The following is a 14500-nucleotide window of genomic DNA, read 5'->3' on the forward strand; positions in this document are numbered from 1 at the left end:
CACTTGAGCCAGTTGGTGGTACCGTTGGTTCTCTCAGAACCTCTTCATAAATTAAATAACAACAATCATCTGTAATATTACATTGTATTCCTAAAACTGTCGACTTCATTTGCAGCCTCGACTTGTTCAATTGTTTAATAGGCCTGGACAAACCATGGCACTTTATGCGTAAAGTAAATTATTAATTAGGCTGCCTTATTGAAAGAAGAATTGGGTATAGCATATGTTGTAGGTGCAGGATTAATGATTTGATATTGAACATGCATTCGTTATGCTAATTTCACCTACAGGTGGTCGGTCCCTACACTGCGGCACTTCTGAAAGCTACCACTTGCACCAGCGTTGGCACTGCGCTTAGTCCCAACAGAAACTGAGAAGAGGACAACAGGCACTTTTCAGACTGCCTGCGGAACTAGTACTGATTACATCGTGTGTTGTCTCCTCAACTAACCAACCGGAGAGCTTGTGTTTTAGCTCTCCTCTGATAGTTCATGAGCTGTAAGATTCTTATCTGAAGTTGTCTTTTCTTGTCCGGGAATCGGATCAATCAAATCGATTTGGAGTCGTTCGTCATTTATTGTGGCTTCAGTCTTTTCAAGAAACAACAAAGTTCATCAAGACGTGTGCTTTTGTTTTAATACTTTTGGTTAAGTTCATGTAAAGCATATTGCGCATCCGTGTTTGGGGTTTGAAAATACGGTGTTGCAAAATGGACTTAAACTGCAACTAACTCGGGATACTTTTGCAGTGACCCAAGTATAAAGAATAACTGAAAGACTTGTTTTCCCGTACTTTTTTGGATAAAGATCAATCATGGAAGAGGGGCAACAGAACCGCGTCCTCCACAGCACCAAAGAGTCGGACCGCGAGCAACGCTTGAGGCTCTGTGTTTTACATGAAATCTTGAACACCGAGAGGGATTACGTTCGGGTATTGCTTTTCCTTCAGTCGGTAAGTTTCTGTTCACGCTTTTGGCATTAACTGAGTTTGTGTTAGTCTGCTTGCCAAACATGGTATTTGCATTGTTCAGCTGTTGGATCATGTCACAAAGTGATGGCAACAAACACCTTTACGAGAAAGTGAAGGCAAGGCTGGCTTTCTACAGCTGCTGAATGCCCTAGCATGGATCACTAGTTTATTTGTTGCACCGAAAACACAATCCAACATCCTGTCTGGTTTTAAACTTGTAGCTTCACCCTTCTGTTTAGAGCGGCGCTTTTCTGCATTTAATGAGGTTTTCGTTTGGGGGAACGGTCACTTCACCTCATCTCCATAGACCTGCTGCCTATACTGTCTGACAAAATCACTGTTCTAGTGAATATCAATACCTCGCCAAGCAACTGGTCTCTGTATCCTCTTGATCGCGCATGTTTCTGTATTTTACATAGCAACCATAAAAGTAACAGACTGGACAAGTAGCCGTGATTATGCTCATTATAGTCGGGTATCACCTTTTCTGCGCTGAACTATGTAGAACATTTGCCAGTTGGAAACAACTCCCTTCTGCATCGCACAGTTCATGCATGATAGGATTTTATTTCAAGAGAAACTGCAGCGTGCATTGAGCTTTGTGTGGAAAAATAACCAACTTTTGGTTAATCACTCAGCCCTACAAGATACCATCTGATCAGAAGATGCGTAATTGTATCCCATCAATTTAGAGACGTTGTTCAGCTGATTCTGGTCTGTTTATTGGCTACGGTACTGTCTCTGACTGGTCCCTCTTGTCTGATTCAGAACCAGTGGGTGGGTGTCTGCTTTGATCCTATTCTGACCATGATGGCATGCCAGGGCGCTAATTCACTTCCCACAAGCCATCTTCTTAGCAGGTCTCAGTGACGCTGCTAATGGCTTATGTCGGCCTGAGTAACTTCGAAGTGTGGCATCCTATGGCTTGACGCGCACACACACACACACACACACACACACAAACAAACATCTCCTGTTGTATCACTTAGTGTTTGTACCTTTTATCCATTATACACTATATTCTGAAGCTATACTGTGTAGATAACTTCCGATTGCTCTACATAAATGTAAATGTTAGCATGTAATCGTATCTAGTGAACAGCTATAAAAGGGGCTGTAGTATGGAGTGGAGATGAACAAGTTACCCGATGTCTTACATCACCGGCAGAGGCCCGTATCATATTGGAACATTCCGGATCTTACAGCTATCTCTTCCCTGTCCAACTGATCTGTCACAGTGGACACACATCAAGACTTCCAGATGGCCTCTACAATCTGTCATCTCCACCGCATCACGTCACCTCTCAACATGATACCAACCACCGCGTCCCATATCCACTTCAGAAAAGCTCCACTCAAAACCCCCACTCATGCAAACGCACATTAAAGAGTGGGGGTGAACATAATTGTTGCAGCAACAGCAAACTGACTTGAAAGAGCTAAGTGCTCATAAAAGGATATTCATAATTGATTTCAATAGCGTTCAGCAACCTAAGTGGGGAACACCCAAATTAGATGATTACAAAGACCCTCTCCTCCAATTGGACATGCTTCTTTACTACTGGGCCAATTAAATGGTCCTGATTCAGAGGACAAGCTGTACTAAAAAAGCTGTACATTCAACTAACCCAGAGCTAGTTGAATGTTCAGGGTTCTCACATACTCACAGACTAGTAGCAATATGGGATGCATTGGACACTATAGCCTGTCATGATGGAACACTCTGTTTTTCACCGAATCTTGATAAATTAGTGGTCCAATCAGCATGGCTGCAATTAGTAAAATGTTTTACCTTGGCATTGTTGTAGAACCCATTGAGTAATATTTTCCTTTTGGTTTTTCAATAATGTTAGAAAGCACAGCATCGTACAAGATTTCCAACAACCCCAAGACAAAGTGTCATGTATGGCGAGACTACTGTCAGTAGTTTTAAATGGAACCAAGCTCGTCAGACCTACAGACAAGACAACAGAGTGTCTGGTCTCTCTTGTCTTTGAGAGGAAGTCTCTCATCCAGTCTTCCTGTCTGCGGCACCTTTTTGACGGAGCTGAGGAGAGACCGACTAGCCTCCCCGTAGCGAGACAGCTTCCGCTGTGAGCCTCTCAATGAGCCGTGAACTTTACAGCCCTTAAAGCAGAAGTGAGCGAGAGAAAGGCACGAGACTGAAATATGACTGTTGGCGATGCGCACGGCCGAGAGAGGAGGATTGTGGGGGAGAGGGTAAGATTATGAGGATAATTTTACCCACCGCTGTGGGCAGGCTACAAAAAGGGGATTTCTTAATTTATTTATTCAATTTTAAATCACATTTATTTATATAGCCCTTCTTACATCAGCTGATATATCAAAGTGCTGTACAGAAACCCAGCCTAAAACCCCAAACAGCAAGCAATGCAGTTGTAGAAGCACGGTGGCTAGGAAAAACTCCCTAGAAAATCCAGAACCTAGGAAGAAACCTAGAGAGGAACCAGGCTATGAGGGGTGGCCAGTCCTCTTCTGGCTGTTCCGGGTGGAGATTATAACAGAACATGGCCAAGATGTTCAAATATTCATAGATGACCAGCATGGTCAAATAATAATAATCACAGTAGTTGTCGAGGGTGCAACAAGTCAGCACCTCAGTATTAAATGTCAGTTGGCTTTTCATAGCCAATCATTGAGAGTATCTCTACCGCTCCTGCTGTCTCTAGAGAGTTGAAAACAGAAGGTCTGGGACAGGTAGCACGTCAGGTGAACAGGTCAGGGTTCCATAGCCACAGGCAGAACAATTGAAACTGGAGCAGCAGCACGGCCAGGTGGACTGGGGACAGCAAGGAGTCATCAGGCCAGGTAGTCCTGAGGCATGGTCCTAGGGCTCAGGTCCTCCGAGAGAGAGAGAGAATTAGAGAGAGCATACTTAAATTCACACAGGACACCGGATAAGACAGGAGAAATACTCCAAATGTAACAGACTGACCCTAGTCCCCCGACTCAAACTACTGCAGCATAAATACTGGAGGCTGAGACAGGAGGGGTGCCATTTCATGCCATGTTGCTTGTATCTGCGATACACTCAAGTGTTTCATCTCTACTGGTGGGGGGAGTGGAGTGAATTGAAAAGGTTGTGTAGAGAACCTAACAAGTGTAGTGATTGGCCGTGTTATTGATACAAATCAAATCTTATTGGTCGCATACACATGTTTAGCAGATGTTATTGCGTGTGTAGTGAAATGCTTGTGCCTAGGGATGCATATTTTGGGGAATATTCCGAGGTGGAAACTTTCAATGGGAATTAATGGAAATAAATGCAAATTAATATTAATACCATTTAAATGTAGATGTTTTATGCATTGGATATATTAAACTTATCATATGGAGACAAACCGTTTACCTTTTCATAAGTAGACATAATTGCAAATGATTTATTAAATCCTTCTAGTAGAATATATATATATATATATATATATATTGGTATGATTTAAACTTTAATTAAATGAGTTGACTCTTCACATTGGATGATTTCACTGAACAACAAAAAAGTGAATATTGAATGATCCATCGCATCTCCCAAAAACATTTTCAACATGCATCTGTAAAATGATAGTCTAGAAACTAAAGCTTTGGTTGGTGGGATTTGGAAGATAGAAGGGAACGAGATGGATTACCAGGACGCTTACTCAAAGCATGCGCGGGCCAACTGTCAAGTGTCTTCACTGACATTTTCAACCTCTCCCTGACCGAGTCTGTAATCCCTACATGTTTCAAGCAGACCACCATAGTCCCTGTGCCCAAGGGAGCGAAGGTAACCTGTCTAAATGATTACCGCCCCGTGGAACTTACGTCGGTAACCATGAAGTGCTATGAAAGGCTGGTCATGGCTCACATCAACAGCATCCTCCCGGACACCCAAGACCCACTCCAATTCGTATACCACCCCAACAGATCCACAGATGACGCAATCTCAATCGTACTCCACACTGCCTTCCTCACCTGGACAAAAGGAACACCTATGTGAGAATGCTGTTCATTGACTACAGCTCAGTGTTCAACACCATAGTGCCCATTAAGCTAAGAACTCTGGGACTAAACACCTCCCTCTGCAACTGGCTCCTGGACTTCCTGACAGGCTGCCCCCAGGTGGTAAGAGTAGGCAACAATACATCTGCCACTCTGATCCTTAACACTGGGGCCCCTCAGGGGTGTGTGATTATTCCCCTCCTGTATTCACAGTTCACCAACAACTGCGTAGCCAAACATGACTCCAACACCATCATTAAGTCTGCTGACGATACGACAGTGGTAGGCCTGATCACCGACAACAATGAGACGGCCTATAGGGAGGAGGTCAAAGAACTGGCAGTATGGTGCCAGGACAACAACCTCTCCCTCAATGTGAGCAAGACAAAGGAGCTGATCGTGGACTACAGGAAAGGCGGGCCGAACAGGCCTCCATTCACATCAACGGGGCTGTAGTGGAGCGGGTCGAGAGTTTAAAGTGCGAATGGCCCAGTACCTCACTGGGGCCAAGCTTCCTGCCATCCAGGACCTATATAATAGGCGGTGTCTGAGGAAAGCCAATAAAATTATCAGAGACTCCAGACACCCCCACCTACATGTACAAATAACATCAACTAATCTGTACCCCCGCACACTGACTCGGTACTGGTGCCCCCTGTATATAGCCTTGTTATTCTTATTGTGTTCATTTTTATTATTACTTTTTAATTTAGTCTACTTGGTAAATATTTTCTTAACTCGTCTTGAACTGCACTGTTGGTTAAGGGCTTGCACGTAAGCATTTCACGGTAAAGTCTACACTTGTTGTATTCGGCGCATGTGACAAATAAAGTTTAATTTGAGCCTCAGATCCACAAAGTCCCTTCCACCAGGTGGCTGCTAAGATATGTTGGCACGACTGCCATATTGCATCTCCATCCCAAAGCCCTTGCTTGGAAGTGTACTTTGTCAGATTGCCATCACTACCGGGTGAGACACGGTAGTGATGACACCATAGGCTTTGTTGATCTCTACACTAGACAGGATGCTCTTGCCAGCATACTTGGTCCAACATGTATGCTGTGGTGTGTAGGGGCATCAGGCAGAAGTCTTCACACTTTTTTATGTGTTTCAGAACTGCAGTGTCCTCTGCTTAGGACAACAGTGAAGTAGGTAGGGCAGTACGGATTTCTTCTCTTACATCTGCAAGCAGAGTCTGATCATCAGACAGGATGGCATTGTCTCCTTCAATCCGTGCAATGGCCACTGCTATAGGTTTCAGGCTGCTTACCACTCTCTCCCAAAATACATAATCCAGGAGGATCCTCTTGATGGGGCTGTCCATATCACCAGACTGTCATATGGCCATTTCTTTGAGAGACTCCTTCCCCTCCATGAGACTGTCAAACATGATGTCAACACCACCCCAATGGGTGTTGCTGGGCAGCTTCAATGTGGTGCTCTTATTCTTCTCACTTTGCTTGGTGAGGTAGGTTGCTGCTATGACTTGATTACCCTTCACATACCTAACCATTTCCTTGGCTCTTTTGTAGTGTATCCATTGTTTTCAGTGCCATGATGTTCTTGAGGAGCAGATTCAAAGCATGAGCAGCACAGCCAATGGGTGTGACGTGAGGGTAGGACTCCTCCACTTTTGACCAAGCTCATGTTCGCAGCATTGTCTGTCACCAGTGCAAATACCATCTGTGGCCCAAAGTCATTGATGACTGCCTTCAGCTCATCTGCAATGTAGAGACTGGTGTGTCTGTGCTCTTTTTAAAATACTGGTTTAGGGGTGGAGATGATGTAGTTAAGTATTCCTTGCCCATGACCATTCAACCCCCCATCAGATGATTGCAATAGTCTGCTTTCTCTGATTTTTGACCTTCACTTGACCTCTGAACTCTGCATCCAGCAAATGAGTAGATAAAGCATGTCTGGTTGGATGGGTGTATGCTGGATGAAGAACATTTAGTAATCTCTTCCAATACACATTTCCTGTGGGCATCAGAGGTGAACCAGTTGCATACACAGCTCGAGTAAGACATTCATCAGCATTTCTCTGACTACTTTCCTCCATTTGAGTCAAAACAACTACTGATTCCAGGAGAACCATGAGCTGTCTGATTCATCATTTTCACCTCAAATAGAAGTAGAGGGACTTTTGTCAGAGGTTTCTTGTTGTGAACGCTGAGGGAACTTTATGCACTTGGCCAGATGATACTGCATCTTTGTTGCATTCTTCACATATGATTAGGCACATTATTTGCAAATGTACACAGCTTTTCCTTCTACATTAGCTACAGTGAAATGTCTCTACACATCAGATAGTGCATGTGGCACTTTCCTGTAAAGACAGGAAAATGTATAGAAAATGTATAAAAATAAAACGAATACAATTCCATGTACAGATTTAGTTAAGCAGTTAGATTAAACAACTCATTTGTAAGATACATCTCACTGGTCATCCCCAAAGCTAACACCTCCTTTGGCTGCCTTTCATTCCAGTTCTCTGCTGCCAGTGACTGGAACAAATTGCAAAAATCGCTGAAGCTGGAGACTTACATTTCCCTCACTAACTTTAAACATCAGCTATCTGAGCAGCTAACCGATCGCTGCAGCTGTACATAGTCCATCTGTAAATAGTCCACCCAATCTACCTACCTCATCCCATACCTACCTCATCCCCAAAATCCTGTACGTCATATAAAATATATTCCCCCACCCAGTATTGTAATCAAAACCTACCAGAAAGCATGTAGTCCTTGGCTCACACAGTGTAGTAGTGTGGGCTCAATTGCATGTCATTAGTGTGCAAGATCTTGAGAATCAGCTGTACATGCGATGGAAGAGTGGACTGCACTGTGTATGCAGAGGGTTGCAATTCCATTGAATTGTGGATAGTTTAACCAAAATATGCCACAAGACCTAGAATTGCCTTGTGTATCCCACAAAAAAGGTTCACTGTTATAAGCTAACCTTTTTTGATTCCAGAGCTTAACTTCCCATGGAAAAATTCTGGAAATTTACTGTAAAGTTTCCAACCCTTTGCAACCCTAACCAGGGTCTCTTGTGACTGAGCTGGCCTGGTGATCGTCGTAGGCTATAGCTTCTGAGTGCTGATGCAGCTATTGCTGGTGCGCAAACAGGAAAACACTAAATTCTTGTACCAGTCTCTTCCCCCTCAACCTCCACCCCTGTGCTTGGTTATGTAAGACCTGCTACACTACTGTGGGAGACTTCTACCCCATTACGAATCATGGCCCTCTCCCGATGGGATGGGTTTGGTAGCATGTATTTAGGAATATGAGCAATACAGGTTTCTTATGAGATACTGTATATTCCTTTCTCTTGCCCAGTAGATACTTCCAATCCTGTTGCCCGACGTGATGTTGGGCCCCTAATTCAACTATGAGAAGTGCAAGGCTTATATTTTGAAAGAGGCAATGTAGCCAATTGTGGTTTCCTTCCATATGTTTCCCATGCATATCACACCCACAGTCATTCTTTTGTCCGACGTAAAGGAAGGATGTGCTCCGTCTGAAACTCTCAAAGTCACAGCCTCTATGATTCCCTTTCAATCCACAAATGGATTATTAACACGAATGAGCAGATGTAGCAAACAGTCCTGCCTCTCATCTCGATAAACAAAGAGCATGTTGGAGTGTCCTGTTGCCCTCAACTTCAGACCAGGCTTTCGGGCTCCCAAGTGGCGCTCCTAAGGTACTGCATCTCAGTGCAAGAGGTGTCACTACAGTCCCTGGTTCGATTCCAGGCTGAATCACATCCGGCTGTGATTGGGAGTCCCATATGGCGGTCTACAGTATCTCAATGTTCTTGTAGATTCAAATTACTCACTTTCTCTCTTCTGCCATACTAGCTTACAATGAACCTACCAGAGAGTGAAATAGGGGTCTAAGTTGCACAACTGGCTGACCTTGGACCTCTGGAGCTGGTGCTTGTTGCACCCCAATTACTGTTCTGATTGGGGTGTAGTTGAGAACGTGCAGAGCAGTTTGATGTGAACCCACACACTCTTTCACTCATAGCGAAGAGAACCATATGATGCGCATAGTTGTTTCACTTTGCCCATGTTCGTAATTCATACCCAGATGTAATGCCAGGAAACCAATGGTCGATTTGCTTTTTCATCATAGCACTAATATAAGCACTGGTGCACTTCTACTACAGTCACAAAAGGACCGCCATTTCCTTTGCTTAATAGTGGAGGAATGAGCGAGACCATGGAGCACTTCAGTGTCGATACAATTCACTGCAAAAGTACCTGCCACCCTTTTCCCCTGCCCTCATCCATCCCCTCTTTTGCGCTGTTAGGCTCTTTTAATTATTTTTTATTTATTTTTACCCTCCAATGGCTGAGCGGCCCCTTTTGTGACTTCTGCTTTTCCCCTTCAGGCCTGGGCTCGTATCCACAATGGCTGAGCGGCCCCTTTTGTGACTTCTGCTTTTCCCCTTCAGGCCTGGGCTCGTATCCACAATGGCTGAGCGGACCCTTTTGTGACTTCTGCTTTTCCCCTTCAGGCCAGGGCCCGTATCCACAACGGCTGAGCGGCCCCTTTTGTGACTTCTGCTTTTCCCCTTCAGTAGGTATTGAGTCATTGCCGATTTAATGTTGCATAAAATATTTTAACGGTCATTAGTCAATGAACACACAGTCCATAGATGCTATCAATTGCCCAAGTTTATAGGTGTGCCCAATTTAGGCATATTTTTTTTAACAGTAATATTGCACTCCAAGGGAATAACTTGAAATGATGCATGTTAGTGAAATTTTCTAAATATAAATGTGGTTATTTATTAGTCTATTGGTTCTAAGTATTTAGACGTGAATTAGCCCTCCCTGTAAAATCATTTTGAAAAGCGCAACCAATACCTACTGTTGCATGTAGGTCTATATTATTTATCGGTTGATCATATAGAAATATCTAAATATTTCCTTTTGTTCTTTTTTTAATACCCCAGTTCTCCTTTTAGCTTCACATAATTTTTTCTGCATATCCCTGCTACTGTTCTGAGTAAAGGACTGAAAAAGGCTTTCCCTTTTTTGGTCTCCTTCTGTAAATGCAAACATCACTGCTTGTGCAGTGGAGAGAGGACGTGGGTAGACGAATGACGGTGACTTAAAAGTAGGACTTAAGAGTTTTTGACAAATCCAGTCAGACGCTGTGATGTTTCACTGTTGATCTTTGGAGAGGTTCACTGTGTCAATGTGACTGTGTGCAGCTCTCGAGTTTTGCAAGAAATGTCGATACACGGACAAAGGGGTCATGTTCAGTTGAGTCTAACGCCAGAATAGAACCAAAATAGAACATCCTTTTGAGACAAATCAGCCAAGAAGTGCCCCTCTTCAACCCTTCCCCTGTTTCAATCATAAGGTGTTGAAGTAGAGGGCTCCAGGTCAAGGTGCTGGGATAAAACTACTCTAGAATGATCACCAACCCTCATTATCCCATGAATGCCCTGATTAATCCTGTTAAAGCTTCAATATCTACATTTCTGGGCGAGCTGGCAAAATTCACATAGAAATGTTAGTTATAGATCTGTCATTCTCATTGAAAGCAAGTCTAAGGAGCGGTAGATTGGTTCTATGTGCGCTATGTATAGGCTTCCCGTTCTTAAGTTTGTTTTTGCATCTTACTTTTGTTTTTGTACACCGCTTCAAACCGCTAAAAATATATTTCAGTGGTTTAGATGGTACAAAGATTCTCTACACTATAGTTGCTTGTTTTGTCACACTGACCTTAGGCAAACAATTAGAATTTTAGCAACCAGGAAATGGCGCAGCCATTTCTACATAGTGCATCTTTAACTGAATCAGGTTAACATTTTCATAGTGTCAACAACAATGTACAATCCCTTTAAATGGATCCATTTCCTCTTTAAAAAAAACAATGTTTATTGATTCTTTTTTAATGAGGGGGGTGTGTGTGTGTATGTATATATATATATAAGCAGAAATATTACATGAAAAAAAACTGCAAAACCCACAAATTTAACAGCAACTAAAAATAACATCCTAAGACAAGTGTTACAGAAGAATAAAACCACCAAAATAACATTTTACAGTGGTCTGATCCAATAGGATAGAACATATTTGGGATATATTTCAGATGAAACACAGTGCCACAAGCCAATTGGATATCTCTCACAACCACCCCACATGCACACAAAGCATAGTACACTACCCAGAGTTCCCTTCATTAGCCAATATTTCACCCACATCACTCTGCTCAACAAAATCCAAAAATGGCCCCCAAACCTTTTCAAAAGTGTCTCGTTTTACCCTTAACCGTATATATTATCTTTTCCATAGTTAGGCAAGATGACATTTCCCTAAGCCATTGGGCAATACTAGAAGTGTTCACACTTTCACAGGCAAGAGCTATCAAGCGTTTTGCCTACAACCAGCAATTTTTTTAACCTTTTATTTAACTAGGCAAGTCCGTTGAGAACAAATTCTTATTTTCAATGACGGCCTGGGAACAGTGAGTTAACTGCCTTGTTCAGGGGCAGAATGACAGATTTTTACCTTGTCAGCTTAAGGATTCAATCTTGCAACCTTTTGGTTACTAGTCCAACGCTCTAACCACTAGGCTACCTGCCACCCCATATCTATAAGTGTTTGCACTTGGTTCTTTAGATGAGGATTGATTGGGTACAACCCCAGGATGAAAACTTTGGGATAGAGAGGCAATTTTACTGATACTATTTGTGATATAATACAGTGCCTTGCCAAAGTATTCGGCCCCCTTGAACTTTGCGACCTTTTGCCACATTTCAGGCTTCAAACATAAAGATATAAAACTGTATTTTTTTGTGAATAATCAACAACAAGTGGGACACAATCATGAAGTGGAACGACATTTATTGGATATTTCAAACCTTTTTAACAAATCAAAAACTGAAAAATTGGGCGTGCAAAATTATTCAGCCCCCTTAAGTTAATACTTTGTAGCGCCACCTTTTGCTGCGATTACAGCTGTACGTCGCTTGGGGTATGTCTCTCTATCAGTTTTGCACATCGAGAGACTGACATTTTTTCCCATTCCTCCTTGCAAAACAGCTCGAGCTCAGTGAGGTTGGATGGAGAGCATTTTGTTTTCAGTTTTCAGTTCTTTCCACAGATTCTCGATTGGATTCAGGTCTGGACTTTTTTTAGCATTCTCCTAACATTATGAATTCCTTGACGACCTTGAATAAAGCCATTTTGGTCTCAACCCACCACATCTGGATGAAAATCATCCAACCTCCTCACAAATGCTTTCCAAAGAACCTTAGTGTCAGAATTCAAAAGTGAAATAGCATGATAGGGATCACGTTTGGTATGCAGCTTTTCAGGTTGTTGGAGCGGAGTGATCAGAGCTGTCAAAGAAGGGGACAGGAGACCATTTTTGTAAGATTCCAAAAACATCTCCTGGAAAGGAGTGCACAGTTTGTTCTTAAATCTCTTGTAGATGTCAATGGGCAGCCCATCTGGGCCAGATGCCCTCATACTATCAATTGCATTGGACATTTCCTCCACAGTCAGCTCAGCATTAAGAATATCCTTAGATTCATCTGAAAGATTGGAGTTTCCCAATATATCTAAAAAGCTAGCCTGCGTATCAGTTTCAGGAGGATACTCTGATGCATATAATTTTTCAGAAAATGTATTTAAAGGTATTGTTAATCTCCTGAGGGTCTACCGTCACAGCTCAAGAGGGATCACTTGTAGTCAGACTGGCTTCTCGCTTTGGGCACCGGAATGTGTCTTTAGGACCAGGGGTGTGTTCAGTAGCAACAAAACAGTAAAGAACGTTTTGAAACCGAACAGGTAGCCTACTACCTAGATTTCCAATAAGAAATGTCATTTTTCATTGCTCCGTTTTCAAAATGAACCCAGTCCAGGCCAGTGAACCTGACCCAGGGCAGACGTTGGAGGCAGCAGGCCTTTTCACCCTCTTGTCACTCTCCAGATGAGTGAACGTGGAATCCGATGCCAGCATATTTGCGTCTGCTCGTGGACACCCGTATGTCTGGCCCTTCCTCGAATTTGCTAAGTCACAGCAAATGGCAAACTCGGGGACCAACTCACATGACCCTTTTGGCTGCAAGTCATATGAGACTGGACCATGCCCTCCCTGGGTTTGACTGAGAGCGCCACCAGCAGTTTGTGGCAGAGAAATGCTATCTCTCCAGCTGTGGTGATGGTTGGGAGTTGGCTAGTTTGTGGTGCTACTTGCTTCCAATGGTCTCCATCTTTATCTATGACATGACAGCATGGGGAAGTGGAAATAAGGGCACAGTCATAAGCCTTATGGCTCTTATGGTTGCATCTGAGGATTTGTTGCACTCCCTAACCAATCAAAAGTTGTATTTTGGCCTGTGTTGAATTCATCTGATCTGTTGGCCTACGACTTTTGGGAATATGTGTAAATGTCACAATACTGCAATTCTATTGTCCTAATGTTATGATCATTTCCCATCTTTTAAGTCTCCAACATGTAAGGGATAAACGGTACCATTCTGTACATAACCTTGGACGATGCCGCCGCCAGGTCCCTTTTGAGGAGTGCAATTTTCCAAGGTAATGTACAGAACACAGGCGTTTATCCCACTATACCACAGTTGCAAAGAACCATATGAAAGCACACACTTACTGGTAAAAAAAAACTTTTTTCTCATTGATATATTTATAAGCTAATTCTCCTATCTTTTGGTTGCTAGAGTTGCGACCCAGTCGTTCTGGAGATTCTCATCTCCCTCACTAGCTTTAAGAACCATCTGTCAGAGCAGCTCACAGATCACTGAACCTGTTCATAGCCCATCTTTATACAGCCCATCTATCTACCTCATTCCCATACTGTATTTATTTATTTTGCTCCTTTTGCACCACAGTATCTCTACTTGCACATCCATCTTTTGCACATCTACCATTCCAGTGTTTAATTGCCATATTGTAATTACTTCGCCACCACAGTCTATTTATTGCCTTTAACTCCCTTATTTGACCTTATTTGCACTCACTGTATATAGACATTGTTTTCTTCTACTGTATTATTGACTGTTTGTTCATTCCATGTGTAACTCTGTTGTTGTATGTGTCGAACTGCTATGCTTTATCTTGGCCAGGTCACAGTTGCAAATGAGAACTTGTTCTCAACTAGCTTACCTGGTTAAATAAAGGTAAAATAAAAAAAGTTCAATATTTATGGACGTGACCCAGTCGTTCGTGCTTTATTTTTTGTTTGCTGGGAACGTTCTTATCCCTTGCTTGCTGCTAGCTAGCCAACAAGCTATGGCTACAAAGTCAATACCTCTGCAGCCAGAATAACTGCAATGTAGCTGTTTTTCTATTGAAGTTCATTTGGATTCATCCATGTCAATGAGCTGATAATGCCCGATTTTGCCTGGCATAGCTAGAAAGGTGTGCCTTCTCGCCAGGACACTCGTCAACACTGACTGTTAATTAAGAGGAGATTGCATATCAAACACTAGGCTAGAAGCTAGCTAAGTTTGTTGCTAGCAAACCTGCTAACCAAATTCCAAAATATTC

At 42.7% G+C, this 14500-nt stretch overlaps 1 protein-coding gene across 2 annotated transcripts in view; it reads left to right on the plus strand.

The window, feature by feature from the left end:
• Positions 1–342: 342 nt before the first annotated feature.
• LOC112221585 (phosphatidylinositol 3,4,5-trisphosphate-dependent Rac exchanger 1 protein) overlaps positions 343–14500 on the plus strand; it is a 135755-nt gene continuing 121597 nt past the window's right edge. Inside the window, exon 1 of one of the 2 annotated variants that reach the window (XR_006079618.1) lies at positions 343–951. Coding sequence is in view for 1 of the 2 variants with exons in the window: in XM_024383734.2 (XP_024239502.1) it covers positions 814–951 (138 nt within the window). In the remaining variant the exon portion in view is untranslated. The remainder of the gene's footprint in view (positions 952–14500) is intronic. The other variant, XM_024383734.2, reaches the window with a different exon arrangement.

The sequence above is a fragment of the Oncorhynchus tshawytscha genome, linkage group LG22, assembly GCF_018296145.1.
Source record: "Oncorhynchus tshawytscha isolate Ot180627B linkage group LG22, Otsh_v2.0, whole genome shotgun sequence".
In the NCBI taxonomy this organism is placed as follows: Eukaryota; Metazoa; Chordata; class Actinopteri; order Salmoniformes; family Salmonidae; genus Oncorhynchus; species Oncorhynchus tshawytscha.